The 27,467-nt window shown below is 42.7% G+C and overlaps 1 protein-coding gene across 1 annotated transcript in view; it reads left to right on the forward strand.

The window, feature by feature from the left end:
* Positions 1 to 27,467, forward strand: part of Lars2 (leucyl-tRNA synthetase 2, mitochondrial) — a 136,218-nt gene that overhangs the window by 27,073 nt on the left and 81,678 nt on the right. Inside the window, exon 6 of the mRNA XM_074059886.1 lies at positions 23,502 to 23,591. Within this exon, the coding sequence (XP_073915987.1) occupies positions 23,502 to 23,591 (90 nt within the window). The remainder of the gene's footprint in view (positions 1 to 23,501; positions 23,592 to 27,467) is intronic.

Below are 27,467 nucleotides of genomic sequence, written 5' to 3' on the forward strand. Positions count from 1 at the left end.
CACTGTCTCACTTGGCAGAGGTGTGAAAGCTCTGGGTGCCTGGGTCAAGCTGTCCTGAGGTGCCAGTGGGGAATTGTTGGCGGAGGATGAAATACAGGCTGGTAACAGAGAACTGAGTGGTGCCCAGAGCTGTCAGGGAAGAGGTAGCTGGTATCCTGCAGGCAAACGTGGACTTGTTAGCCCTCCAGAGTGGTGACCCGCCCGTTCCTGTGCAGGAGAGAACATCAGCCGTACGTGAGTGGCTTGTTTCTTGATAACTGTTGGCTTGTTTCCCTGTTCATCGTGGAAGGTTAGAAAACACTGAAAGTATAAAAGATAATCAGTGTGGCTAGTGTAATATCCTGGTGTGGGCATATAAATTATGTTTCTAAGTTGTAAGCATCTGTGTGACCTACTTGTACAAAATTCAGCTTAATGGTGGGGATGGAACCCTGGCCTTGAGGATGTGAGGCAAGTGCCCTACCACTGAGCTACGACCCAGCCCCCATAAAGCATTTATTCTTTTAATCTTACTTATTTTTGTACCTAGTATTTATTAGCATCTTCACATTTTATTGCATATTCTTTGAAAACTTCATTTTATAGCTGTATAATTTCCCTTTTTATGACTCTTATCTCTTACTATTGTACATTCAGATAGGTTTTAATGTTTCTCTGTTAAAATACAGGTTATCAGTCCCTCTTGTGCAAAGCCGAAATCCAGAAAACTCTGACAAATGAAAGTTTTTCATGATTTATTTTTCTTAATTATAATAGAATTAATTTAAAGTAATATGTGTGCAGACTAAATCTTAAATTGTGTGTTTCAGGTTTAATCAACTTCATCAAAATAACTTTAAGTCCAGCTGCTGCCACACATTTCAGCTACGTGATTACTTTGCCCATTCTTCTCTCTTTTCGTTCCTGAGTAACTTCTTTCAAATATGGTTCAAGGTAGAATTTATCCTCCAAATATTTTGTCCACTGCTCTTTAGGTGAGATCTGATGCCCCTGGTCAGGTCCAGTGCTCTCTTGATACAAACACCCTGTCATTATAAAGGTTCTCAGGAAGCCTTCTTACGGCTTCTTTCATATCCTCATCCTCAGTTATTGTTGTCATGTCACATTAACCCCCATTTATCAAATCCTGCAGCGTTGTACCATTTTCACATACCTTCCAGCCACTGGCGTGATGCTGAAATAGCCTTTCATAACTTACTTGACTGCAACCCTGGCCTGAACTGATGTTTATCTCCCTGAGAGTCAATATTCATATATTTTGCTATTGGACAGTGAAATTTCCAGGTACTTTCCCAGGCCTGCCTAGATAGAGAGATTAGAAACTATTCAAAAACCCACTTGACTGCAGGTGTGTCACAGAAGGGCTTTTGAACCTGTAGTGCAATGGTGCAGGCCACCGATAGTTGCTGACCCCTGCCCTTGGCCAGGTGCCATAAAGATACTATATGATTATCTCTTTGGACCCCTAGAAAGCTCTGAGAGGCGGGTATTTTCATCATTATCATTTCATTGCTGGTCACCCATTTGGCAGGGCTGGGCCAATCTGCTGGCCAACTCGCACTGCTGTGCTCAGCCTCCACACGTGGAGCAGAAATCTTAACACACTTGTTCTATTACTTAATATGAATTCTCAAACAAGCCAAGGACAGGTTGCAAATTTCTCTCTGTGAAGGTTACACAATTTCCTCTCCCATGCTTTTATACAGTCGTTTCACTCACATTTCTTTTATTGTCAGTGAGGGTTTTTTTGTTTTTTTTCATGTGTTTAATAAATGTTTGAGTTTTGAGTGTGTGTAAGAATGACCTAATCAGGTCTCTTGCCATATAGGTAGGGAGTGCTTAATGATTTTTCTTAATGATTTTTGCTTTGTTTCAAATATTTTCCCTCGGTCTGTCATACTCCTTGCATTTTGTGGGACATTATTAGTACACAGACATATACCTGGGAAGGCCTTCTTTGTGATAAGATACACACATTTTATTTCCTTCTCCATCTTATGTGGTTTTATATTTAGTATGTGATATAAGGAATGACTACTTTTTGTAAATCACCATTGCTTCTGTTTTTAAATTTTCAAGTAGTCCTTTCTCTTCTAGTCATTTTAAAAGACACATTATTCTAGACCAAGTTCTTTTGTACTATCATTTGACCCTAAGTTCTCTTTCTGATCATTTGATCCATTCATTAGTATGTCATTACTAAACTGCTTTAAATTACTATTTCCTTGTAATTCATTTTAATATGTGGCAACAAAGTTTCTTCTCATCTGTACCCCTCAGTATCTGCCCCCCAACTCCATTGAAGTTTTATTTTACTGCTTACTTTGGGTTCTCTGACACCGCACACTGTTTTCATAACTAAGCATGATTCTGCTACATTGCCTATGAGCAGCAAGTTGCTGGTGCATGGAATTCATTCATTGTCTGGTTTCTTTCTAATCTCTCTAGTAGACCTCGATCTACTATTTTTTTTTGGTGGAGGGGCTGTGGTTTGAATTGAGGGCTTCATGCTTGAGCCACACCTCCAGTCTATTTTTTTAATGATACTTACAGGTTCCCAGGAAGTTGGCAGGATAGTAATCTGTACAAATTATACAGATTTGCATAATACAATATCAAAATCACAAAACTGGCACCAGCACCATACTGTTAGCTATAGTACAGCTCTGACTGGGATTTCTCCAGTGTTCATGTGTGGTCACCTGTGGGTGGGGTATAAGTAGTAATAGCTCTGTGCAGTTCAGTCACACATGGAGATCCACTGGGTTTCCATGGAGAGGTCCAAGGCCGCAGAATTTTCCTCAGCCTGTCCATTTGCCATTTTCAGGGGCATGTATTTTGGTGTGGACCCTCTGGCCCTAATTTCCTAAGAACATTTATGATCCATGGATGGGCTTTCTTTGGGGTTGCCAAGAATGCTCACTATTGTTTGTTGTTACCATGCTCTTGTGATTTTGATCACCCTGTTTTTCTCTGTCTTCTGGAGAACTCGTGTTTGCTTTCAAACTCTGTTTATTTAGAACTAATGTTGCTTTGTATAGTTTTTAAACACACATATTAATTTTGTCATAGTTTTAGATTTATTTTACCTTCTCTTACTCAGTTTCTCTTTTCTTTCTTTCTCTTTGTTTTTAGACAAGGACTTGCTATGCAGCGCAGGCTGGCCTGAAACTCATGATCCTCCTGCCTCTGCCTCCTAGGTGCTGGAATTACAGATGTATAACACCTCCCTGTCCCTATTTTCTTCCTCAAAAATAAAATCATGGCCAGATGCTTTTTCTTGTTCTTTTTCTTTTACTGTCATTTTTATCTTCACAGACTTTCTTGAATGCAAGGAGGTGCTCTTGACAATTTATTTTTGCTTCCAAACTTTTTCATAACTTTGGAATGCTGCGTTCTTGTTTGCTTCAGAATCTTGTAGGTACCTTTGGGTTTCCCCTGTTTCCTAAGTGGTGTAGCAGTCCATCTACCTGGGGGAGAGGGCAGCAGAAGCTTTTGTATTTGCTGTATCATTTGCTTGTCTGGATTAGGGATCTGCTTGAAGTGTTGCCGAGCCACCCTCCCAGCAGTGTCCAGTTTGTTAGCTTTCTGACTTCCCAGCATCCATGGTCCCCTTGACCTTGCACCTTTGAGTAAGGGTGCCAGAGCCCTGCTTTTCACAAAACCAGCCTGCTCCTAGAGGGGAGATGCCGTTTGGCTTATGGTCCTTGGCTTATGCTAAAATTCCTTGACATTGTGTCGGAGGCACATTCTATGGTGTCATTGTTGGGGCAGCCAGGCCTCTGGCCCCCATCTTTAGATTCTGCTGGTTGCTTTAATGGAAGAAACAGAAACAAGTTTAGATGCATGTGTTCAGGTGCCCTCTTGCCCCAAACTCCACAAGTCTCTTTAATTAAACCTTTACAGTGTGTTTGATGCATGCACCACAGCAAAGCGAGGAGGTTATTTAATTGACAAGGCAGATCTGTACCCTTTGCAAGCAGTAGTCCTAAAATCTCATAAAAAACAGACAATTCAGTATATGGCTAGCTGACAACTAACCAAGTATTTTAAAAACAAGCTGCCTCAGTAATGTCTTTTTGCTCCTCCAGACAGAAAACCAACTTTTACCACCTGGGTCACAGCATCTTTCTTCCCGGGTGAGAAGCCCTGTAGAACTGGGCTGCATTCTCATGTTCCTTCTAGAAAGCGATTCCTTCTCTGGATTGAAAGCAAGTGTACGTTCCTGGAATTGATCCATTTCTGGTGAGCCAGAATAGTCATCAAATGATGCTCTGAGCACAGTACCCTGGGCCATTTTTCCAGATGTGATTTCCCAAACAGCATGTATCACACTGAGGAGAAGGAAAGTAAAAAGTAAAAGGTGAATGTGAGGAGCTGGGCACCTGTGGAGGGAAGAGGAAAGAGGAAAAGAAATTCCACACTGCAGTGAGGGAGAGCAAGCAAGAGGGGGTGTTTCTTCGAGGGGCACTTGCTTTCTGGAATAATCAACAGCCATTCTGAGAAGAAGGTGTGGGCTGCACTTGTGTTATCCAGCTTCCCATTACTGTAATGAATACCTGAGAGGATCAACTTATGAAGAGAAAAGGTTTATTTTAGCCCAAGAGTTGGAGGCTTAGCCAAGATTGATTGGCCCTGTTGGGCCTGTGGGAAGTCAGCACATCATGGCACAGATCGTGTGGAATGGCAAAGCTGTTGCCTCATGCCAGGATGGGAGCGAGAAAAGGAAGAGGGCACACCCTCCTCTATGACCTGAAACCTTCCACTAGGCCCACCTCTTAAAGGTTGCACATTCTCCCAGTAGTGCCATGCTGGGAAGTAACACATGGGCTTTAACACAATAGCTTTTGGGGACATTTAAGATCTGTACTTACAGTTCAGTTATAACTTGATGATCATGAACTAGTTCTAGGGGGCGACCCTTGAGTTTCTTGTGACAGTGGCAGTTAGCTTCTTGTTGGTGGGGCCCATTGAGGCATGTGTCTCTGCCTTCTTTCCGGTGCTGTGGTATCTGAGCTGGTTCTGGACCAGGCTTGACTGTGAATGTTAACTGAAATATATCTTTGGGCATGGTTTTATCAGGAATCATTTGGACACTTGTATTGGGGGCTGCCCCTAGGAGTTGCCTTCAAAATCAGACAACTGTAAGAAGAAAAATAAAAGTTCAAACCTAATAAGATTCAAAGGGAATCTGTGGAATTTGTCAGAGGAGGGCTTTATGATTTGTTTCTGGTGCTTGCTGAACAATCCCCTTCATTGGAAATGAAAAATTAAACCAAAACAAGGAGGAAATATTCCAGAACTGGAATATTTGACTTGCTTGTTTTCTTCAGCAGTCTCATCATGAGTTGACTATTTTTTGAATTTCTTCCTTGCAGAGACCTTGGGTTGGATTTTAATTCTGGCATCTGAGTTTGTGTGTTTCTGTGTTTGGTCTTCTGCACTTGTGTGCCTGGTAATAAGGCTGACTGCTCTGCGCATTTTTGAGACCAGGTAAACACAGGAATCACTGATCCTAAGGCGTTTTCCACTGCAGCAAACTCAAAATGTGACCTCACCCTCCTGCAGGCCATGTGGTCAGGAGGTGGAGAGTGTGGGTGTTCATGGCTATGAGAAGTCACTGGTGGAGGGGACCCAGCCTCTGCAGAGCCACTGGGCCATCCTCTAGCCACAGTTTTATGGGGACAGGACTTCAGTGCTGAGCTCACTCAGGTTTTGTTCAACAGTCCCTTATGCCTGTAAAGCAGGGTGGCCACTGAGGGAGGGTGGATGGCATCAGCACAGATGTCTTTGTTTCTGTTTTTCTCCATGATATAATTTCATCTATAAAGAGTTCAGTATGTGTCACTAAAATATGACGGCTCCTGTCTGTCTTGCTGGCTTACTTTCTTTTTGTTTTGTGGTTCTGGGGTTTGAACTCAGAGCCTACACCTTGAGCCACTCCACTAGTCCTTTTTTGTGATGGGTTTTTTTGAAATATGGTCTCTTGAACTATTTGCCTGGACTGGCTTCGAACCGCAGTCCTCCTGACCTCTGTTTCCTGAGTAGCTAGGATTACAGGCGTGAGCCACAGGTGCCCAGCTGGCATGCTTTCTTGTAAGCGTAATTCCGTCATCAGACATAAGGCAGTTAGCAACAGCATGACGTCATGGAGTGCCAGTGTGTGCCTCTGCACGGTGTGCCATGTGGGAAGGACTCTCCTGCTGTGGCTTCTTTCCCTGCACTTCTTTTCGAAGGGCCTTTGCTTCAGATTTTCCTTCCCCGCCCTTCGCATGCTTATTTGCTGCCCTCTCTCCATCAAAACACAGTCCCTGCACCATTCCTGCCTGCAAAGACAGCATGGTTCATATGATTACGGAGAGAAGAACCAGGACTCCAAGGCCCTTGCTATCGTGATGCTTTATTTACATTGAAGATTGGACATCTGATAGATTAAATTACAAGAAATAATGAGACTTCCAGAATAATAGAAAGAATATTTTAAGTGTGTTTTCTTGCTTTAAAAGAATTTAAAGAATGGCTTAAAACAAAAAGAACTTGAGGGCAAGTGAGCACCTGGAAACATGGCTGGGAAGCTTCCCATTGAGAGCTGGGAGCGGTTACCTTGACAACGAGTAGCAGGCTCTCCAGTGTTTGACTCCTGTCCCCCTTTCAAGTCCTCACAGGTGAAGCACTTTTCTGGCTCTGGATTGCTGGTTCTCCCTGGACTCGGAAATGAAGCTGATACCTGCAGGATTTCCTTTGATGGCCCTGGACATTGGAAAGGCTAGGCAGTTTTGTTTCAGCTGAAGTAATTTGGCTATCTACCTATCTACAGTAAGGTTGGTGCCAGTGCAGAGAGGTCAGTGCTCAGAATGCACTTGGGACTATGACTCCTTACCTGCAGATGGCACCCATGGAGTTGACCTCTTGGAGAGCTGGCTCAGCTTGGTGTTTGCCAGCCTAAAACATGACAGTGGTTTTCATCGCCTTGGCCAGGGTAGTCTTGGACTCTTCAGCCCTAAAAGGCATGAGGCATTGTGGTACATGCCTGTAATCCCAGCACTTGGAGGCTGAGGCAGGAGAATTGCAAGTTTGAGGTCAACCAGAGCCACATAGTGACACTTTGTCTCAAAAAAAACCAAACAAAAAACAAGGAAAAGAGGGGTTGGCTCCTGGGCCTGCTCAGTAAATGTAGTGATTTAAGGAAGTTGTTTGTTTTGTCATGGTCCCACCTGGTGGTCGCCAGCCCAGGCAGGTCATATCTATCAAGGTGACATGTGGTTGATGGAACCTCCCCGTTTAATACTTGTTGAGTGTTTTCAGGGCCAAGATCTGGGCCCAAGATCTTTAGTTTGCTCTTGGGTCTTGCCATTTAACACGTGGTAGGCATGGTCTATTGCCCCTCTGAACTACAGCTTCTTCAAGGGAATGCTTCTGGTTACTGGGAGAGATTTGACCACTCTTTAAATTCATTAGAGGCTGGGCGTGGTGGCTCATGCCTGTCGTTCTAGCTACTCAGGAGGCAGAGGCAGGAGAATCAAGGTTCAAGGTCAGCCTGGGCAAAAAGTTAGTGAGACCTCACTTTAGCCAACAAGCAGTTGTGCACTTCTGTCATCCAGGCTATCTAGGAGGCGATGGCAGAATTGCTGTCCAGGGTTGGCTCAGCAAAAAAGCAGAAAACTCTATTGAAAGTAACTAACGCAAAAAAGGGTTGGGGGTGTGACTCAAGAGGTAGAGCACCTACCTAGCATGCATGAGCTCCTGATTTCAAACCCCAGAACCAGTGGTGGGGGTGGGGAGGAAGCCTTAGAGTATAAAACTTCTCTCTGTCCATGATTGAGTCAGCCTCCAGATTAGTCTTGTACATCAGGCAGGTACAGATGTGTGCATTTGAACTTGTGAGCTTTAAGTGTATATCTGAAAGGTTTGATGATGAAGTTGTTAATCTGTGAAAACAACAAGCTGTTATTATCATTATTATTTCTTTTTGGTGGTACTGTAGCTTGAACTAAGGGTGTCGTGCTTGCTAGAAAACGCACTCTACCACTTGAGCCCAGTCCTTTTTGCTTTAGGTATTTTTCAGATAGGGTCTCGAGTTTTTGTCCAGGACTGGCCTCAGACCGAGCTCCTCCCACCTATGCCTCTCTCCTAGCTGGGGTTACAGGCATGCACCAGCATGCCTGGCTTCTTGGTTGAGATAGGGTCTCACTAATCTTTCCCTGTGCTGGCCTCAAACTGTGATCCTCCATCTCCATGTCTGAGTAGTTAAGGTTACAGGTGTGAGCCATGTGCCTGGCCAACAAAGATTATTTTTGAGTATGCTCATACCTTTGGTTCTCAGTTTCACCAGCATGAGAATCAGCAAGGGAGCTTGTTAGAGCTCAGATTTCTGGTTCCCTCCTCACTCAGTAGGTTTGTGATTTTGTTTTTCTGTTCAGAAAAAGGAATCTTAAGACTAGTCATGAAAAAAAAAAAAAAAAAAAGAATAGTCATGCACCCAGAGCTTATTAGGGAGGAATCAAAATACAGGCCCACCATCAGTTCCTTCTGACAGAGGATAGAGCACAAGTGAATAATAAAGCAAAATTTAAGCCAGGCACCAGTGGCTCACGCCTGTAATCCTAGCAACTTTGGAGGAAGAGATCAGAAGGATTGTGGTTCGAAGCCAGCCTGGGCAAATAGTTCATGAGACCCTATCTCAAAAAAACCCACCACAAAAAAAAAGGGGTAGAGTGGCTGAAGGTGAAGGCCCTGAATTTAAGCCCCAGTATCACAAAAAAAAAAAAAAAAAACTTGCAATAAGTCAGGGATAATGACATGCCCCTGTAGCCCCTGCTACTTGGGAGGCTAAGGCTGGGGGCCACTTGAGCCAGGAGTTGAAGGCCAGCCCTGACTGCATAGCGAGACCCAATCTTAAATAAATAAATAAAAAGTAGGTATTTTTTTTTGTGCAAATACAGGAATTACTTTTATCACTTCCTTTAACTGTGAAATATTAGACATATATATATAGCCTTCTGGGGATGGATGATGGTGATAGTTGCACAATAAGAATGTACTTAACATCACCGAACCATACACTTTAAAATGGTTAGAATGATGAGTTTGATTTATGCATATCTTACCACAGTAAAAAAATTAGAAGTAAAATCTCTGGTCTGAGTGTGGTGGTGTAGGCCTGTAATGCCAGCACTAGGCAGGCTGAGGCAGGAGATTATGAGTTCAGGGTTGACCTGGGCTGATATATGGTGAGACCTTGCCTTTAAAAAGATAAATAAATAAATAAATAAAGCTTTGGGCTGTGAAAATAGTCACCAGGAGGGCTGCTAAAAGTGCAAAAATGACTGCTTTTTAAAAATTTCTTGAGGACACAATGATATTTCAAAGCCTGGCACTAACCAGCTAATTATAAGCTAGGAGGGAAGATGCTCCAGCCTGGCCCCTCCTCCTCTTCTGCATCCATTTTCTTATTTAATTACTTTCCTCTTCCTGTTGCCCTCCCTCTCTGTCTTGTATTTCATTTTAAAGAAACTTGTTTATTAGCTGGGTGCCAGTTGCTCATGCCTGTAATCCTAGCTATTTGGGAGACTGAGATCAGGAGGATCATGGATGAGGTCAGCCTGAGCTGACCCCATCTTCAAAATAACCACAGCAAAATGGACTGGACTTGTGGCTCAAATGGTAGAGCACCTGTTTTGCAAGTGCAAACCCCAGTCATCCACCCCCCCCCCCAAAAAAAGTAAAAACAAACTTATTTTAATTTTCTGTTTGGTTTCATATTGATCTCACAACGAGCAATCCTGCTAACCCTTACTAATTCTCTGTAATTTTCCTAAGTTTGGAATCATTGAATCCAATAACACAGCTGTATTTCTTCATTTATTAGTTCTTCTAAAGTTTCTTCTCATCAGTACTTTTTACATTTTATATAGTTTTTAAACACATTTTGTTAGATTTACAGACTTCATTTTTCAAGCAATTAACAAATGGTATTGTGTTTTTAAGTGCAGTTTTATGAGTTCATTGCTAATATAAAATTCAAATACAGTTGAATTTTTTATGTTCATCTGTATTCTTCAATTTCACAAAGCACTTACTAGTCGTGAGTTTTTTATTTTATAGATTTTCTGCAAAGATCATCATACTATTTATGTTAGGGATAGTTTCATTTCTTCCTTTCTCATCCACATTCCTTGTCTTTTCTTGTTTTGTTGCACTAGATAAAACTTCTAGTACCATTGGAATGGTACTAGAATAGTAGTGGTGAGAGTAGACACCCTTCCACTGCCAATCTTAGTATGAAAGCATTTGGTCTGTTGCCATTAAGAATGAATTCAGGCTGGGCATGGTGGTACACCCCTGTAATTTCAGCTATCCCAGAGGTGGAAGCAAGAGGATTGTACATTCAAGGCCAGCCAGGGCAAAAGGTAGATGACCCTGTCTCAAAAACAGAATAAAGAAACAAAAGGATTCGGGGCATAGCTAAAGTGGTAGAGCATATGCCTATCTGGGTTCAGTCCCCAGTACCAAATATATATACATTTGAATATTGAATTAGCCTTGCATCCTTAGAATAAGCTGCACTTGACTATAGTGTGTAAGTCTTTTTATATTTTGCTCAGTTCTATTTGCTGATGTTTTGTTGGTAATTCTTGCATCAGTGCTCACAGGGACCTTGTCTGTAGTTTTCTGTTCTTGTGATACCTTTGTCTGGTTTTGAAATGAGGGGAATAGTGGCTTCAGAATGAGTTGGTAGAGGTTCCTTCCCTCTTCTCCTTTCTGGAAGTGATCATGTAGAGTTAGTGGTAATTCTTTAAACATTTGGTAGAATTCTCCAGTGAAACTATCTTGGCCCAGGGAAATTTTTCAGGAGGTTCTTCAGTATGACTCAGTTTCCTTAGTGGTTATCAAGCTACTCCAACTATCTGTTACATATTGGGTGAGTTGTGGCAGGCTATGCTTTTCCTTTTTTTGCTGTACTGGGATTTGAACTCAGGGCCTCACACTTGCTTAGGCAGGTGCTCTACCATTCGAGCCACTCCACCAGCCCAGGTAGCCTGTGCTTTTTAAAGAATTGGTCCATTTTATCCAGATTGTCAGATTCACATCCATAAAGTTGTTCATAGTCTTCTGTTATCCTTTTGATACCTTCAGGGTCTAGAGCGGTAGCCTGTTTAGTTCCTGATATTAACAGTTTTGTTCTGTTTTTCTTTTGTCAATTTCATTAATCCTTTCAAAGAACCATTTTTATTTAATAAGACAAAAACCCTTAATTTTGTTAAATATGAATTTGCCATTGCTTTTCTATTTTCAATTTTATTGATCACTTCTTTATTATTTTCTTCTTTTTGCCTACTTTGAGTCTATTTTTTTAATTTTCCAGGTTTCTTTTTCATTTGATTGTTTGCTTGAGACAAGATCTTCCATGTAGCCCAAGCTGGCCTCAAGCTCACAATCCTCCTGCCTCAGCTTCCCAAGTTTTTGATCTGTTGTATTTTAATTTTCATTCAATTAAGTATTTTTGAAAATTTCTCTGGCGACTTCTTCTGGGACTTATGTCTCATTTACCTTTGTGTATAGTTCCCAGATATTTGGAGATTTTCCTGCTCTTATTGTGTTTGATTTTATGGTGGTCAGAGAAAACACCATGATTTCAGTTCTTTTTTTGGTGGTTCTGGGGTTTGAACTCAAGGCCTCATGCTTGCTAGGTAGGGGCTCTTACTACTTTAGCCACTCTGCCAGCCCTATTTTATGTTGGGTATTTTTGAGATAGGGTCTCAGAAACTATTTGCCCAGGGTTGGCTTCAAACTGCTATCCTGATTTCTGCCTCCCAGGTAGCTAGGATTATAGGTGTGAGCCTTGATTTCAATTCTTTAGTTTTATCAAACCCGGGATATGATTTGTCTTGGAATCTGCCTTGAGAACAATATGCATTTAGCTATGGTTGGTTGTAGGAGTCTATAAACCGTCAATTAGGTACATTGGATGATGGTGAATTCTTCTATTACCTATATCATTGTTATGCAATTGTTGAGAGAGAACTGTTGAAGCCTTCAACTGTAGGATTTGTCCATTTCTCCCTTGGGTTTTATCATTTCTTTCTTTTTTTTTTTTTTCCCAGTGCTGGGGTTTGAACTGCAGGCCTATACCTTGAGCCGCTCCACCAGCCCTTTTTTGTGAAGGGCTTTTTTGAGGTAGGGTCTCATGAACTATTTGCTTGGGCTAACTTTAAACTGCAGTCCTCCTGATCTTGCCTTCTGAGTTGCTAGGATTACAGGCAGGAGCCACCAGTGCCCAACTCTTTTTCCATCTTTTGATGAATTATTTGAATTTCTTTTATAGTTTCTTTCTGATTTACCTGTAGTGCTTTTTCATATCTCATTGTGTGAATTTTTTTAGTGGTGGCTTAGTTTAACATTGTATTTAATGTACGACAGTTCACTGGTATGATCATTTTTACCAGTGAGAATGAAGCATGGAAATTTTACTTCCCTTTCCTAAACCTTCCCCATTTATGACATAATTATTTTAAATATATATTGAGAGTCACCTAGGAGAGTGTTATTTTTCTTTCAGCTAGCGAACATAATTGAGAGAACTCAAGAAAGAAAGTCTGTTTTTCTACCCATATTTTTGCTTCTCTCTCTTCTTCAATTCTTATATTCCAAGATTCCTTTTCTTTTTTTTAAAATCAATTTTGATTCTAAGTAGAGACCTTTAGTCTTTCTTTTAGGGTAGATCTGCTCATGACCGATTCTCTTTTTTCTTCAGCTTAGACAGTTTTGATTCCCCCATTCATTCCTGAGTAATATTCTCATGGGATACTGAATCTTAGATTTTCGTTCAGACTTGAGAAATGTTGTAGTACTTCTTTCTGGTCCCTTAGGTTTCTGGTGACAGTCCTGCATCTCTTGAATTATTTTCTTCCTATAGGTAATACATTATTTTTCTCTGGTTGCTTTCGAGATTTTTTTTGTCTTTAATTTTCGTAAGTTTGATTATGATGTGTTTTGGAGTAGATTTCTTTGGATTTTTCTTATTTGGGGTTCACTCAACTTCAGTCTGCTGGTTTTGCCAAATTTGGGGTATTTTAGCCATTATTTCTTTGAATATTCCTCAGTCCCACCCTTTTTCCCCTCGCTGTGGAGGCTCCAGTGTGCACACAGTAGGTCTTTTGTTGTTCCACATGTCCTTGAGGTTCTGTTTGTTTTTCTCTAGTCTGTTTTCTCTGTTGTTCAGATCAGATAAGTTCTATTGATCTGTCTTCAAGTCTGCTCATCTCTCCTCGGCCCCAGGGATAGGAGTACAGGCTCCCCTCTGGGCTTCTATTGACATCACTTTGACTGGGAGTGAGTTACTGTCCCCATGTGGCCTCCCAACACATGGAGGAGTGGCCCTATTATTGTCACTGAGCATGGGTAGAATTCTTGACTCCATTCCACCTTCTCTGACACTGTCCTGTCACAAAGAGGGAGGGGCATCTCATTCCTTAAGGTTGCAGGTAGAAGTCCTACTCCCCCGTGGTCTCCACCGACAATGCACAGCAGAGACAAATAGGGTTGTTCATTAGTGCCCACAGGGAGAGAAGTCCCAGGGCTCCACCCACTTCCTGACACCACCCTGGCAAGGAGGGTTCTTGCCTTGTTAGCCTCCCAAGAGTGCAAGTCTAGGCTCTCCATTTAGCTTTTGTTCAGGGGGCTGGAGCTGTAGATTTTTCTGTGACGGTAGCTGGAATAGGGTGTTAGTGAAGTTTTCTTCCTTGCCAGGTTGTACCTCTCCTGGCACTTTGCCTAGACAGAGCAGCAAGTCAGTTGGGTCTTCCTTCCTTCCTTCCTTCCTTCCTTTTCTCCTTCCTTCCTTCCTGATTTTCTTCTCTCAGTTCCTTTCTCCTTGCTTCTTCTTTCCTTTCCTTCTCTTCCCTTCCTTCCTTTTTTCTCCCCCCCTCCCTCCCTCCTTCCCTTCCTTCTTTACTTCCTTTCTTTCCACTCATTGGTGTTTCTGAGTTTGGGGCTTCATTAGCTATAACTCTGGGATTTATGGACCATTACCAAAAAAAAAAAAAAAAAAACCAGTGGTGGAACTCCTCAATACTGTGTCATTCCTTAGTGCTGAGGCCCCTAACAGTTTGCCTTCCTTATTTTTTAGGATGTTAGAATGTTTTGCTTATTCATATGTATGTTTACCAAGTTCATCTAAAAACTCTGGAAAAAAAATACATACAGACACATTTTACACACCAAAGTTTTTAGGTGTACTTCATAGAAAGAGTAGGGAAAAGCAAAACTACCTTGTGTTCCCAGAAGCAAAAGATGGTATGTGTAGTTTTAAAAAATCCCCCACCTTGGATGTGCAGGGATCTGGGACATCTGTCACCCCATTGATGTCAGGGTTGATCTGGCTGATCTGGCTTAGCTAAGTGAGTGTCCCCTTCCTCCTTCACTGCTCCCCATGTGTCCCTCCTGAGGCTGCATGCTGAGCAGAAGAGGATGTCCTTCCTGGTAGAGGAGGACCATTCTTCTTACACTGCCCTGCCAGAACCCCCAAACAAGCTCTCAGACATCCCCCATGTTCTGTGAGATTCTGATTTATGCTTTTCCCCAACGCTTCCCTTGGAAGTCACTGGACTGTCAAAGTGATTTCCTGTGACTTTTCTAAGTTGATGGTTTTATTTCTTAGTCCCGTGTCTTGAACAAAGTCTTTTAAACCATGGCAGGTTTCTACTACTCATTGATTAATGGCGTTTGCAGACAGCTGAACAGCTCCTTCTGGGCACTGTTGGCATCCATGGAATTGATGAGCTGCTATTTCCTCTTCCTCTGGACCCGTGCCATGTCTAACAAATCAGTCTCATATTGCCCAGGAGTGCTGGAGAACTGGCATCGTGAAAACATCTGTCACATGGTTCTGTCCTATTGGTCCTGAAATTTTCAGGGATGTGGCAGATTACGTTAATGTTCTTTTCCTTCTAGAAAAATGGAGCAATTGCAGAGAGCTCATTTGGCTCGGGCAGCTGAAATACTGGCATCCTCCCAACTAGACTGATAACAAATTGCAGCTCAAACCAATTAATCTCATCTGTAGCTTAATGGAAGGGTTTTTTGTTCCCAAATGTGTAGTTAGAAAAGCTGTCTGTATTGTTAGATTGCTTTGATGAAATTCTTGTCAACTGGCAAAGAACAATTACCAAGAAATTAAGCAAATTGTTGCTTCTTATCTGGTTATGGGATTGTTCATAGACTCTTGTGTAGTGTGTAGTGGGGACAAACTTTTGGGTACTATAAAAATGATAATACTTAAAAATTCTGGCCAAGAAAAATAGCAGAAAGAGGAGATCACTGATCAAGCTGTTTTCAGTAAGAAAGACAGTATCATTAAAACTACAGACCTTGACTTCTCTTATTGATACTCTCTAAATTCACTTTAACAGCATGTAGAGCATGAACCTTCCAAATTACTTAAGAATGTCCCGTGTTCTGAAGTTCTAGATTTGAAAAGCAAGACCTTTAAAGAACAAAATGCACACTCTGTATAGCAGTGTCTAGCATTTGTCATTTTCACTTTTCTTTAAATGCTCATTTTCAGTCTTGGTCCTGAGTAGAGGAACATGATTGTATCAAAACGAGTGCTTACACAAATGTTAGGGTCAAGATTAATTACCCTGATATTAACACCTGTTCCCTCAATTCTGCAGAGGGGAACAGGGAAGGTAAAGGAGGTTAGAGACTGAACCTTGGCAAAGATGGAATCTGACAGATGGTTGAAGGAAGAGGAATAAAGGGAAGAGGCCGAGAGGAAGCCTGGGCAGTGTGAGCTGTGGAGAATAACAGTTCAGTAAGGAGGAAGAGGTGCCCCTTTGGTCTAGCTTGGGGACCCAGTGGGCTGTAGATGACAAGGAGTCAGTCACTGGGAAAGATGCAAATGAGATGAAATGCACCTGGAGAGGTGGGAGGGTGGGTCCTGGGCCTGGAAAGCTGGTGGGGTTAAGCGGGGGGAGGATTCCTCTTTCCCCTCAGAGACAGATGGCAAGGAATGGGTGGGGTGGGGATGAAAATGTTGAGAAGCCTTGCTCAAGAATGATGAGGATGTGGAAGGCCTTCATCTTCTCCAAAGTGGAGGAAAGGTCATTGTCATGTGCCTGAAGCCCAGTGCTGGTGTGTAGTTGGAATGTAACATCTGCAGAATGACTCAGTGAGTGGATAAGTGTGCAAAGCCTGGAGTTGGGTTGTAAATCCCATCTTTCTGTTCTCTGTGGTGCCCTCCAGTGAGTGTCTTAGGATAAAGGCTGGGGAGCAGACCCTTGGTCTGTATTTTCTTGTTGGTGAATTAAATGGGGGCAGACATTGAATGCTGCATTAGTGTGACACCTGACCAAGTGTGTCTCCTAAAATGCCACCAGTTTGTTCTGCTGGTGTAGAAATTGCTAATGGAGATAAATGTGGTTCTTCTTCATTTGCCTTTGGAGTTTTGGAGGTTCTGTACACAGGTTTCTTAGAACACTGTGTGGCTATCAATCTGGGTGGCATTTCTCATGAGCCTATATTTACTTTATTCTTGGTTCCAAGAATAATGGGACTCTTCTTTTCTATAAAGCCTGTTGTATTTAGGAAAATTAGCAAGGACCCAGTCTCAAGGGTTTCATTTGTTTTTAAGTCTAGGGACATTTGACCACCACATGAATGTGTTTTTTCCTTGATGAAGATTACTATGTACCTGCTGGGCTCCTATGGGGAAGACAGTATTGGAAAGGAGGCTGACCCTCTTCAGATCCTTGATCCTTACAACAGTGACAGCATCTCAGTGTTTGAGTGAGACTTATGAGGCCCAGAGAGACGAGGGCACAGCTAGTACTCAGGCCCTGGTCTTCAGCCTGCCAACCCTGTGCTCCTTCCATGCATTACCCTCCTCCTGTCTTTGTGAGCCAACAACATCCTGTTGAGAAGGTGAACCAATATGGGGGCTTAAATGACATGGCCAGTCTGTGTTGGGTCTGAAATGAGGGAACGACACTTGGGCATTCAGTTGGGCCAGACCTGGAAAACTAGGTCTCCCTGTAACAGAATGATTCTATCCACACTTATACTCATTTCCATCCCAGAATTTGGTCCACACATTAGTCCCTTTTGCTAATGAAAGAGTTATCTGCCACTGCGTAACAAATTGTTCTGAAATTTAGTAGCTTAAAACAATGAATATTTACTATTTTAGTTTCTGCAGGACAGGAACCCAGTGTGGGTCCTCTGATGCAAGGTCCCTCACAAGGCTGCCATCAAGGCCAAGGCTGAGGTCTTGTGTGAAGACTCAACTCGGATAGGATCTGCTTCCAAGCTTGCTCTGTGGTTTTAGCTGCTGGACTGAGGGTTGGGACCTTGCTAGCTTGTTGGCTGGAGTCCTATCTCAGTTCCTTGCCAATAGAGAGCTTTCTGCAGAGCAAGAGAAAAATCAAAAGAGAAAGCCCCAGACAGAGAACATAGGATGGGCTAATCAGACCCAAGTTAGGGCTGTTGTTCTAAGGGTCACTGAGGAGCCTCTAAGTGAGGAACTAGCCATCTTTCCACTGTCTTCCCATGAAGCTCCTAGGGCGGACAGGCCACTCTTATTAAGGTTTCTGCACATACACCCACACACACCCACGCACACCAAGAGTTACTTCTCTTCCAGGAAGAAAAGGTCTGGCCTGTTGCCATGAAGGTGGGCTTCAAGTGGTTATTTCTTACTGTTTTCTTACTATGCTTGTTTTCTGAAAAAGAGAGTTGAAGTAGAACATAAGACAATCCATGTCAGGTGGGTTGGAGATGATCAGGGAGGATTTGAGGTGGAGGGCAGGCTCACTGGAAGGTCCTGTGGTAGAAATGTCACAGGCTAAATCATAAGCTCTTAGCTCCTCCTGTGCTGCACTGTGCTTTCAGAATCCCTCTGCTTAGAAGTGATGCACCTGGGAAGAGATAAAAGTGGTCGCTGTCACCATACTTTCCTTTTGATCTGTTGCAGTAACAAACAAAATAACAAAATGCACATCACCAAAGAATGTGTGTGAGTGAGCTTCTGGCTGGGAACTGTGATGCTGGTGGCTGCTCGGCTTTCTGACTGTGCTTGTTTTCCTGTGGACAGGACTGAGAATGACACCTAACGTGGCGTCAGGTGTTTGTTCTGTTGAATTCCTAATGGATGACCTAAATATTGTGAGGTTGTGATACCAATGTGAGGCATGATGGCTTGCAGTGATCTCAGTTGTTCCGTGATCTAGGCCCAACTGCTGTCAGATGCAGCGGGACCAAGAAGCAAGGACCTGACTAAATCCTCCCTGAGCAGAAGCAGGGAGGGGGGGCCACCTAGCAGGTCCCCTGCAGTGGCTATTACTAGAGCTGCCTGGGAGCAGCTGGGGTGGATTTTGCCATCTGTTCATGGATTTTGGTCTTTGCTTCATGAACACTCTCTCTTTATTGTGAGAAAGCCAGTATTTGGTAAGGGACAGTAGCTGTTTGCACTGGCCCTTTCCTGTCCTTCTCGCCTTGCCCATGCTGAGTGTGTGGTACTGGGGCAGCTTCCCCCTGCCATGCATACCCTGAACTGTGCCAAGGGGAGTGGTACTCCTTCATTCCTTCTGTGTGCCCAGTCTGTGCATCACCCACATTGTTGCATTTGGTCCCCAGCACCACGCATTAAGATGGGTTGTATCATTCCCGTTTTGTACATGGGAGCATGTGTCATGGCTAGAGAGCAAGTGATGACACAAGACTTGGACCTGTGTCATGTGGCTCTAACTTGGATGGCTTTCTGTGAGATCACACTGTCCCAGACTCTCTTGGAGCAAAGAGTGGCAGCCTGAGGAGACCCCAGGCTAACTGCCATGATTTTTCCTCACAGACCACATGTTATTCCGTATCAGGGACATAGGTTAGGCCTTTGTGTCTCAGCCTTTCTGGACTTGCACATTGCCAAGTCACTGGGCCACAAGAGCCACTGGCCAGGCTGGCTTAGTTGTTAATTATGCAGGGTCATTAAGGTGGAGGTGGCAGATCCCAAAGAGGATGCTTTGAGTCCCCTTTGTCTTTTGAGACACTCACCTTCTGCCTTAGGCTCTGGGTTTTGCCTATAAATGTGCAAAACAATTTTAATGTGAAAGTCAGGTACTGTGGAACAAAAAATTACCATGTGGAGGAATCATTTTAGTCGAGATCCCAGAAGATAAATTTGGTCTCTTGGCAGCTAGATAGTGCTTTCTAAGTTCGGGAGGATATAAAAGCTGACACCTTGATAGAGATCTATGTGGAGTGAGACCTAATTGCAGTTGCTTTCAGAGCTATATGTTTGGATTACCTGGCTGTATTAAAAACAACGGTGCATTAGTGTAGGCGCAGGATTACTTGAAAGCAGAGAAAAGGGAACAGGAATGGAAAGAAATTTTAAAACACAGTGAACAGTCTGTTTGCCTTTCTGGTGGTCTCACAAACAAGTCTTCCCAGGCCTGTGCTGGCCCACAGCTTGTGGGCAGCAGGGAGCCCCACCCATATACTGGGAGTTGCAGGCACAATTGGATCTGGATATCTGGGTGTGAGCCAGAGTCTAATGAGTGATCTATAACATCTGTTTGTTCAACAACTGTTTCATGGAAGAGATAAACTGCTGTCTTATCGAGAAAAGCTGTATGCCTCTCTAACTTCAGATAGAAAAATGTTTTATGTGATTTATGTATGTATGTATGTATGTATGTGGTACTAGAGTTTGAACTCGGGGACTGTAACTTCCCAACCCTTTTTATTTTACTTTAGTCAGTTTTTGGATAGGGTCTTGCTTTTTTTTGCCCAGGGGACAGCATCCTACTGAGATCCCCCACCTATGTCTCCTGCCTAGCTGGGATTACAGGTGTACATCACCACACCCAGCTTTTATTGGTTAAAATTTGATCCTCCTGATCTCTGCTTCCTGAGTGACTGAGATTATAGATGTGATCTGCTGCATATTATATGAACTTATTACATGAGATTTTTCCAAGTTAACTACTACATGGAGACATATTAAATGATTTAAAATTTAGGTGACAAAATAAATTGCTCATTCCCAGAAAACCACGTTATACATGCTTAGTAGAGCTTCAGAATTTTCTTTGCGGGCAACTCCAGCTCTGATCTGTCTCCTGCTTGGTCTCTAAGTTGGTGGAGGATTCGGGGTTGTGTGCTGCAGCAGAGATAGGACAGCATCTGGTAAGGAAGGGAAACTAAGTTAAGTTAATTGACTCGTGTTGCTTTTTGCCTGTTGACATTTTATCCAGTTTATTACTTTTTATGGCGTGCCCATCCTGGCTAATTCATCTTTAATCTTCCTGTGGCTTCAGGCTGGGACTGAATCAAGATTTCTCCATGTTGGCACTATTATCATTGAGGACTAAATCTTTTTTCCCCCCTGGGGCTGTCTTATACATGATAGTTGTTTGTTTGTTTGTTTAACAGCGTGCCTAGCTTGTACCTACTACAATCCAGTATCCTGTACACACACACAGCTGTGGCAAAGAAACAGTTTCCAGTCAATGCCAGATGTTCCCTGGGGAGCCAGACCTTTCCACCTGAGCACCCTGCTTAGAGAGAGGAAGAAAGGTCTGTTAACATCTTTTTGGGTGCTAGACCCTAGTAGACCCATGTCCATGGAACTGGACCATTAGAAATAGCTCTTTCTGTTTTGTTTTGTTTTAATCAGAAAATCAGGGCGGGCTCCAGAAGTGTTCCATGACTCTTAGGAAATGTGTTTCTGAGTGGTGCCTGTTCAGGGTTCTTGTGACACTGGCCATGTGTGAGTCCAGCCAAAGCCCAGCCATGTGCAGGCAGATGAAAGGAGATGGGCGGGAGCACAGCGCCCTCTGGGGGCCCCAGCTTCTCTGGGCAGGAGGTCACACACTTGAACATGACCTCAGGGCTCAAGCCAGACTTGCTTAGCAGCAAGTGCTGCTTTTCCTTCAATCAGTGCATGCAGAAACACAATGTAAATAAGACAGGTCAGACCCAGATGGAATCCAGAGTGAAAGGGGCCTGAGTCCCCGCCCTCCCTCTCCTCCAGGTGAATGCACTCTTCATGGCATGTCTGTGAAAGGAGGCTAATGCTGTGTGAACAAAGACTTCTTTCCTGACTTGTCTATCCCCTTTCTACTTTAGGTAAGCCTAGATAAAGACAATGCTGTTCTGTTACAGTGTGGCTTTTACTCTTGACTTATGGAAGCAGGTTTAGAGCTTAGAAAGTATGTGTAAATTCCTTATATATTCATTACAAGCATTGTGAGCAACTCATATACAGAAAATAAAAAGAGAATAGGAAACCTTTATCCCCCAAATTTGATAGTTGTCAGTATTTTCTCATATTTGCTTCACATATTTCTTTAAACCTCTAATGCATAAGGATTTTTCAAAAAGATATAGCCACAATAACAAGGTCACTGGTAGAGTGGCTCAAGTGGTAGAGCACCTGCCTAGCAAGCCTAGCAAGTATGAGGCCCTGAGTTCAAGCCCCAATACCGACAAAAATAAAAAATCCGTGTTTCACAATAACAAGGTTTGGGAATATTTTGCCATAACCGCCCATCTCTCCCTCTCATCGCCTATCCCAGGGATTTGGAGGTTTGGGGAGCCAGCCTGTATGCGTACTGTGCTAGTCTGGTTCTGAAGTTGGTAAAGTTCTTTGTGGTCAACACCTTGCACACTGCATGGCCACAGAGCCCCTGGGAGCTGTTATGGCTGTGTTTTGTTCATGGCTCAGAAACTATAGTTCTGGCCTTGCTTGGAGCCAGGCTGGTAGGTAGAGCCATTAACCTGGCTGGTTATTTACCATGTGTCTCCCAGTGAGGAGGTGAAGTGGGGGTCAGAGTTGACTCATTTCACTTAAAAAAAAGAGTCATCTAATATTACTTTGCTATTTTTACAAAAGAGTGTATGTAAAGACCAATGCATTTTACCAAGGAAAACAGCCCTTTGGAGCTACCTGGAGCTTAACTGACACCTTGCTCATTTCATGCTATTCTCTTCCGTCCTGGGTTTGAAGCCCTCTGCCTGGCTTTACCCATCTTAAGGAAAATGAGTCATTTGCACTTTTGATAGAAGTATACCTTTTATTAAAACTCTGTTACAAAGCCAGGAGCTCATGGCTCATGCCTGTAATCCTAGCTACTTGAGAAGCAGAGATCAGGAGGATATTGGTTCAAGGCTGTCCTGGGCAAATAGTTCGAGAGACCCTATCTTGAAAATACCCAACACAAAACAAGGCTGGTGGAGTGGCTCAGTGGCAGAGTGCCTGCCTAGCAAGTGTGAGGCCCTGAGTTCGAACTCTGGTACTGCTAAAAAAAATCTATTTCAGAGTTAGAGATGGAGCTCAGTGGTAGAGCACTGGCCTAGCATATCCAAGGCTCTGGGTTCAAACCCCAGCACCTGCTGTTTTTGTCTATTACAAGTGGAACCATTAAAAGCATCCCCTATCTTCATCTGTTTCTTTCTTCTTCTTTTTTTTTTTTTGTCCCCAGTACTAGGGATTGAGCCCTGGGCCTTGTGCATGCTAGGCAAGCACTCTACCACTGAGCTACATCCCTAGCCCTTCATTCATTTCTGCTTGCTAATTTTTGAAGTTAAAGAACATATGACCATGTAGAGATTGTTATGTGTACTTGGCTTTATCATCTGCAAATCTTGTAAGTTGGTTGGTCACAGTTTTTTAAAAAATCTATGGCAGTGTGTCTTTAGGACAGACAGTAAAGTTTGAGAACCTTTGGTCTACCTTTGGAAATAAGTCAGCTGGTTTCTCACTAAGTTTAATATTTGATAACATATTTAATTAGCTTTCCTAAGTAGACAGCAGCCTGATTCATATAATGGAATACTAAATGGATTATAATGAGTCTACAGGGGTTACCAGACCCCAGTTATGTGCAGGAACACAACATTTAGCTTGAAGTGAAATCATACCAAACAAGCAAATCCTTCCTTCCCTCCTTCCCTTCCTTCCCTTTCTTCACTCCCTCCTTCCCTCCCTCCTCCCTCCCTCCTGAGAAAAATATTAATACCTCCAAGCATGGTGCACCCATCTGTAATCCCAACACTTAGGAGGCAGAGGCAGGAGGGTCTCAAGTTTGAGACCAGACTTGGCAACATAGTGAGACCCTGTCTCAAAAAACCAAGGACTAGAGATGTAATTCAGTGGTAGAGCACAAGGCTCTGAGTTCCATCTGAGCACTTCATATTAAAAAAAAAAAAAAAAAGTACCCATTTTCCTACAGTGTAATTCACCTGTTAGTTGCATGGGTGGGTGGGCAGAGGATGTGCAAAACCCTTGAAGTTGAGTTTCTCATCATTGAACTTGCTTTTCAGTAACATCTCTCCTGTCAATCAGTATTGCATCCCTCACTTTATGAGTTGTGAAAGTAGAGTTGGTGGATTTTTTTGTGTCTAATTGACGTGTTTCAAAATTGAATTGCAAGGCCGACATGTATATCTCACAAAGGAATGCTCACAATGGCCCATGCATAATGCTTCTTTCTTTTTGGCAGGAAATAACTACGTGTTTGCCAGATTACTACAAATGGACTCAGTACCTCTTTATTAAGCTTTATGAAGCTGGACTGGCCTATCAGAAGGAGGTGAGTTAAAATTAGCTGTACTTTAAACTTTTATAAATCTCGTCCATCTCCTTAGAATGCATCATTGTTGCATGAGGGAGAAATAAACCCTGTCTGCGCAGTAGCAATGAAAACGAACACTACCTCAAATTCATAAAATCAACCATAGTAGACCCAGAAAGTAACTACTGCCTGGCTCAGGCTAGTGCCTTCGAGGCAGTCTGGGCTTTTTTCACCCTTGAATTCTCAACATAAGACAGTGCCTAGTGCACGTAATGAGAACAAGGAGATCACAGGAGACGTGAGGCTTCTCAGAGCCCAGCTCTGCTGCCTGGTAATGAGCCTCTAGGAAATGTGGTTTCTTATCTGCTAACATCTTTCTTGCAGGGTTCTTGGAAGAATTAGAAATAACTATTGGACTGAACTATTATAACTATTGCTCACTGGTAGAGTGCGTGCTTAGCATATGCAAGGCCCCAACTTCAGTCCTCAGCACCAAAAAAAAAAAAAATAAGGCAAACAACAATCCCAGTGCTACAGAAATGAAATGGACTTGTTTGCTTTGCTAGGAATTCAGTAATTGTAGATACGGCTTGGAATGGTGGGAGACTGGGCAAGAGCATCACACACCATCCTCTACGATATCCTTAGCTGCATGTAGTTGTTTAAATTTGAGTGTTTTACATTAACATCAAAAGGCCAGGTTCCAAGCCATATTAGCCAAGTTCCAAGTGTGCAGTAGCTTCATTGGTGGTTGCTAGCATTGGATAGCACAGATGTTGGACATTTCCTTCCTCCTGAGCATCCTGTTAGACAGCCTTGGTCGTGAAGGTTCAGAAGTGACAAGGGAGAAATGCAATGTGGCTTTCTGCTTGAGACATTGTCCTTTGATCAGAGGGCTCTGATGGCACAGATTCACATGGACTTTTCTGTGGTTCCACCACATTCCTTGTTTTACAGTGAATAATACTTACACTGTCATTGTGATGTGGTGAGCCTTCCTAATAAAGAGTCATAGGTGAAGAGTTGGAGTCTGTGTCTCTTTCATTAAAATCCGGGAAGTAACAATTAAAGCTAAAGATAGGAAAGACCAAAAAGTACAAGGGGGGATATTTCGTGGCCCTGATGAAGATGTCTTACTTCATAACAGAGGTCATCGGATCCGATCTAAAGATATCTTCCACAACAACACCCCAGATAAACCCCAGAAGAACTGATGAGCAGCATATGCTAAAGTGGAGGAGGATTTGATTTCTTTGTTTGTTTGTTTGTTTAGGGTGGTGCTGGGAATCAAACCCAGGACCTTGAGCATGCCAGGAAAGTGTTCTACCACTGAGCCCAAGGACCATTTTAGTAATTAATTCAGATAATCCAGATATTTTCTTTGCTGCTCCATAGAACTCAGTAAATTGTAGGGGTTTTTGTTTTGTTTTGTTTTTTTGTATGTGGTACTGGATTGAACCCAGGACCTAGCACATACTAGGAAAGTGCTCTACCACTGAGCTGCATCCCTAGCTCTAAGTGATAGTGTTGAAGCGTTTGTCACAAATGTCGAGTTTGAAATGACATCCGTGAACTTTTTCTTAAATTACAACCAACAGGACTATTTTGTATTTGAATGGATTTCCCTCCATGCATGATTTTGTAACATTATGCATTGGTCACATGGGGAATATTGGTTCACTGAATTGGGCAGTATGATCCCCGGCACCACAAAAATACATACATACACAACACAAACTTAAAGCCTTGAAAACTCTTTATCTCAGTGGTTTGATTTTTAATCTGCCCCTTCTCCACCTAAAGAGAGAGGCAGAGGGAGACTAGTGGAGAGAAGAAAGAAGCAGGTATGTTACCTCCAGTCCATTTTGCTCTGGTTATTTCGGAGGTAGGGTCTCACAAACTATGTGCCCGGGCTGATCTTCCTGATCTCAGCCTCCCAAGTAGCTTGGATTATAGCCACTGACGCTATAATTTCTGTTATGTCCCCTAATCTGTGCTATTTTTGTTAGAGCAGCCCAAATTGACCAAGATAACTAAGGCATTAAGTTCCCTTGTCTTGAATAAAATTGCTTTCATAAAAATCTGTTGCCCTTGATTACTCCATCCGTAACTTCCTCTTCATTTTTGCTTTCCTTTGAGTGGGTTATTTTCTTTCCTGCTAGTTTGAAAGTTAAACACTCCATTTGGGTCTGGGGTGCTTCCATTATTTTGTTTTTGTTTTATCTCCTCAGAACATGGGACCTGTCATATATTTTAATATTAGCTTATTCTTAAATATTACATTATCATGATTTTTTAGTCAATATTTTACACTAGCAACTATTTACTATCCTTTTTGTCCTTTGTAGCTTCTTGTATCTATCCATCTGGGATCACTTTCTTGCCAACTGAAGTATATACTTTAGATTTGTCAGTAGAGATGGTTTGCTGGCAGGAGACTATTTTATTTGTCTGAAAATAATCTTATTTTGTCCTCCTTCCTGCCTCCACCCCCGTGGTGCTGGGGATCAAACCCAGGACCTCAAGTCTCTACTCCCATTTCTAGCATGGGGAGCACGATATGTTTCTCCCTTTTTTTCCTCATTTCCTCACACAACAACAACAAAACCCTCAGGACCTCCCACATGCTCGGCAAGTGCCATACTACCTGGCCCCTGCAATAGTAGAGCCTTGGTTTGTTTGTTTTGTTTTGTTACAGGGTCTCACTGTGTTCAGGCTGGGCTCAAACTCCCGGGCTCACGCACCCTTCTACCTCACTCCCAGATAGCTGGAACTTCAAGCGGCTTACTTTTTCCCACCACTTTTTTCTTGTTGCTGAGACAAGGTCTTGTTGTGGAGCCCAGTCTGGCCTTGAACTCACAGTCAGTATCCCCAGTGCTGGGACTACAGACATATACCATGACGCCCAGCTTTCTTACAAGATAACATTTCTGTCTTGTGGTCATGTTGTTGTTATGTCAGCTGTCCCTGACCCTGCTCCTTTGAAGACAATCTCTTTCTCTCCTGCTGTGTTATATTTCTTTGTCACTGTTGTTCTGAAGGTTCATTATTTTGTGTCTAGGTGTGGGTTTCTTTCCTATTTACCTAAAAACGGCTTGTTACTTGGAGAAAGTCTGTGTTCTGCTGAGACTGGGAGCTCTTTGAGGGCAAAGGTGATTGCTGTCTGATTCTTTGTTATTTTTCCAACAGATGTCCAAGATCATGATTGGCTGACCCTAAGTAGTTCTTTCTTAGGTTGTAGCCCTATAGTAGCACTGAGTGGGGCAGAGAGATAGATGACTGATGCCATCTTGAGGGACCCTGGGGGCAAAGCTTGAAGAATGAGTTGGTTGCTGCAGGAGCCCTGTGACAAGGACTAAAATGAGGCAATGAGGGATGGCCCTAGCAACAAAAGCCCTAGAAATCTGGCCAGGAAGACTGATATATATATATATATTTTTTTGCTTTAGTTATTTTTTGGATAGGGTCTTGCATTTTTGTCCTGGTCTGGCTTCGAACCTCGATCCTTCAATCTGTGCCTCCCACATAGCTGGGATTCAGGCAGTGAGGCACTGTGCCCAGCTTGTTTGTTGAGATGAAGCCTTGCTCACTTTTTGCCCTAACTGGCCTCAAACCATTGATCCTTCTCATCTCTGCCTCAAGTAGCTTGTTGTTTGTTTAAAAAAATTTTTTAGGGGTTGAGTTTCATTATAGATTCAGAGTGAGAACTTTATGGAACTGACTATACTAATGTTCAGTCATCGTAAATTCTTCTGGGTCAGTTTAACTTCTGCAGACATCAAAGCTGCTTCTGTGGCCTGGGCCCCATGAGGTGAGGAAGTACTAATGCTGAAAGACAGGAAGCATACTTTTGTAGAAGTTGACAAAAATGGTTGCTATACAAACATAAAATGA

The sequence above is a fragment of the Castor canadensis genome, chromosome 17 (assembly GCF_047511655.1).
Source record: "Castor canadensis chromosome 17, mCasCan1.hap1v2, whole genome shotgun sequence".
Classification (NCBI taxonomy): domain Eukaryota; kingdom Metazoa; phylum Chordata; class Mammalia; order Rodentia; family Castoridae; genus Castor; species Castor canadensis.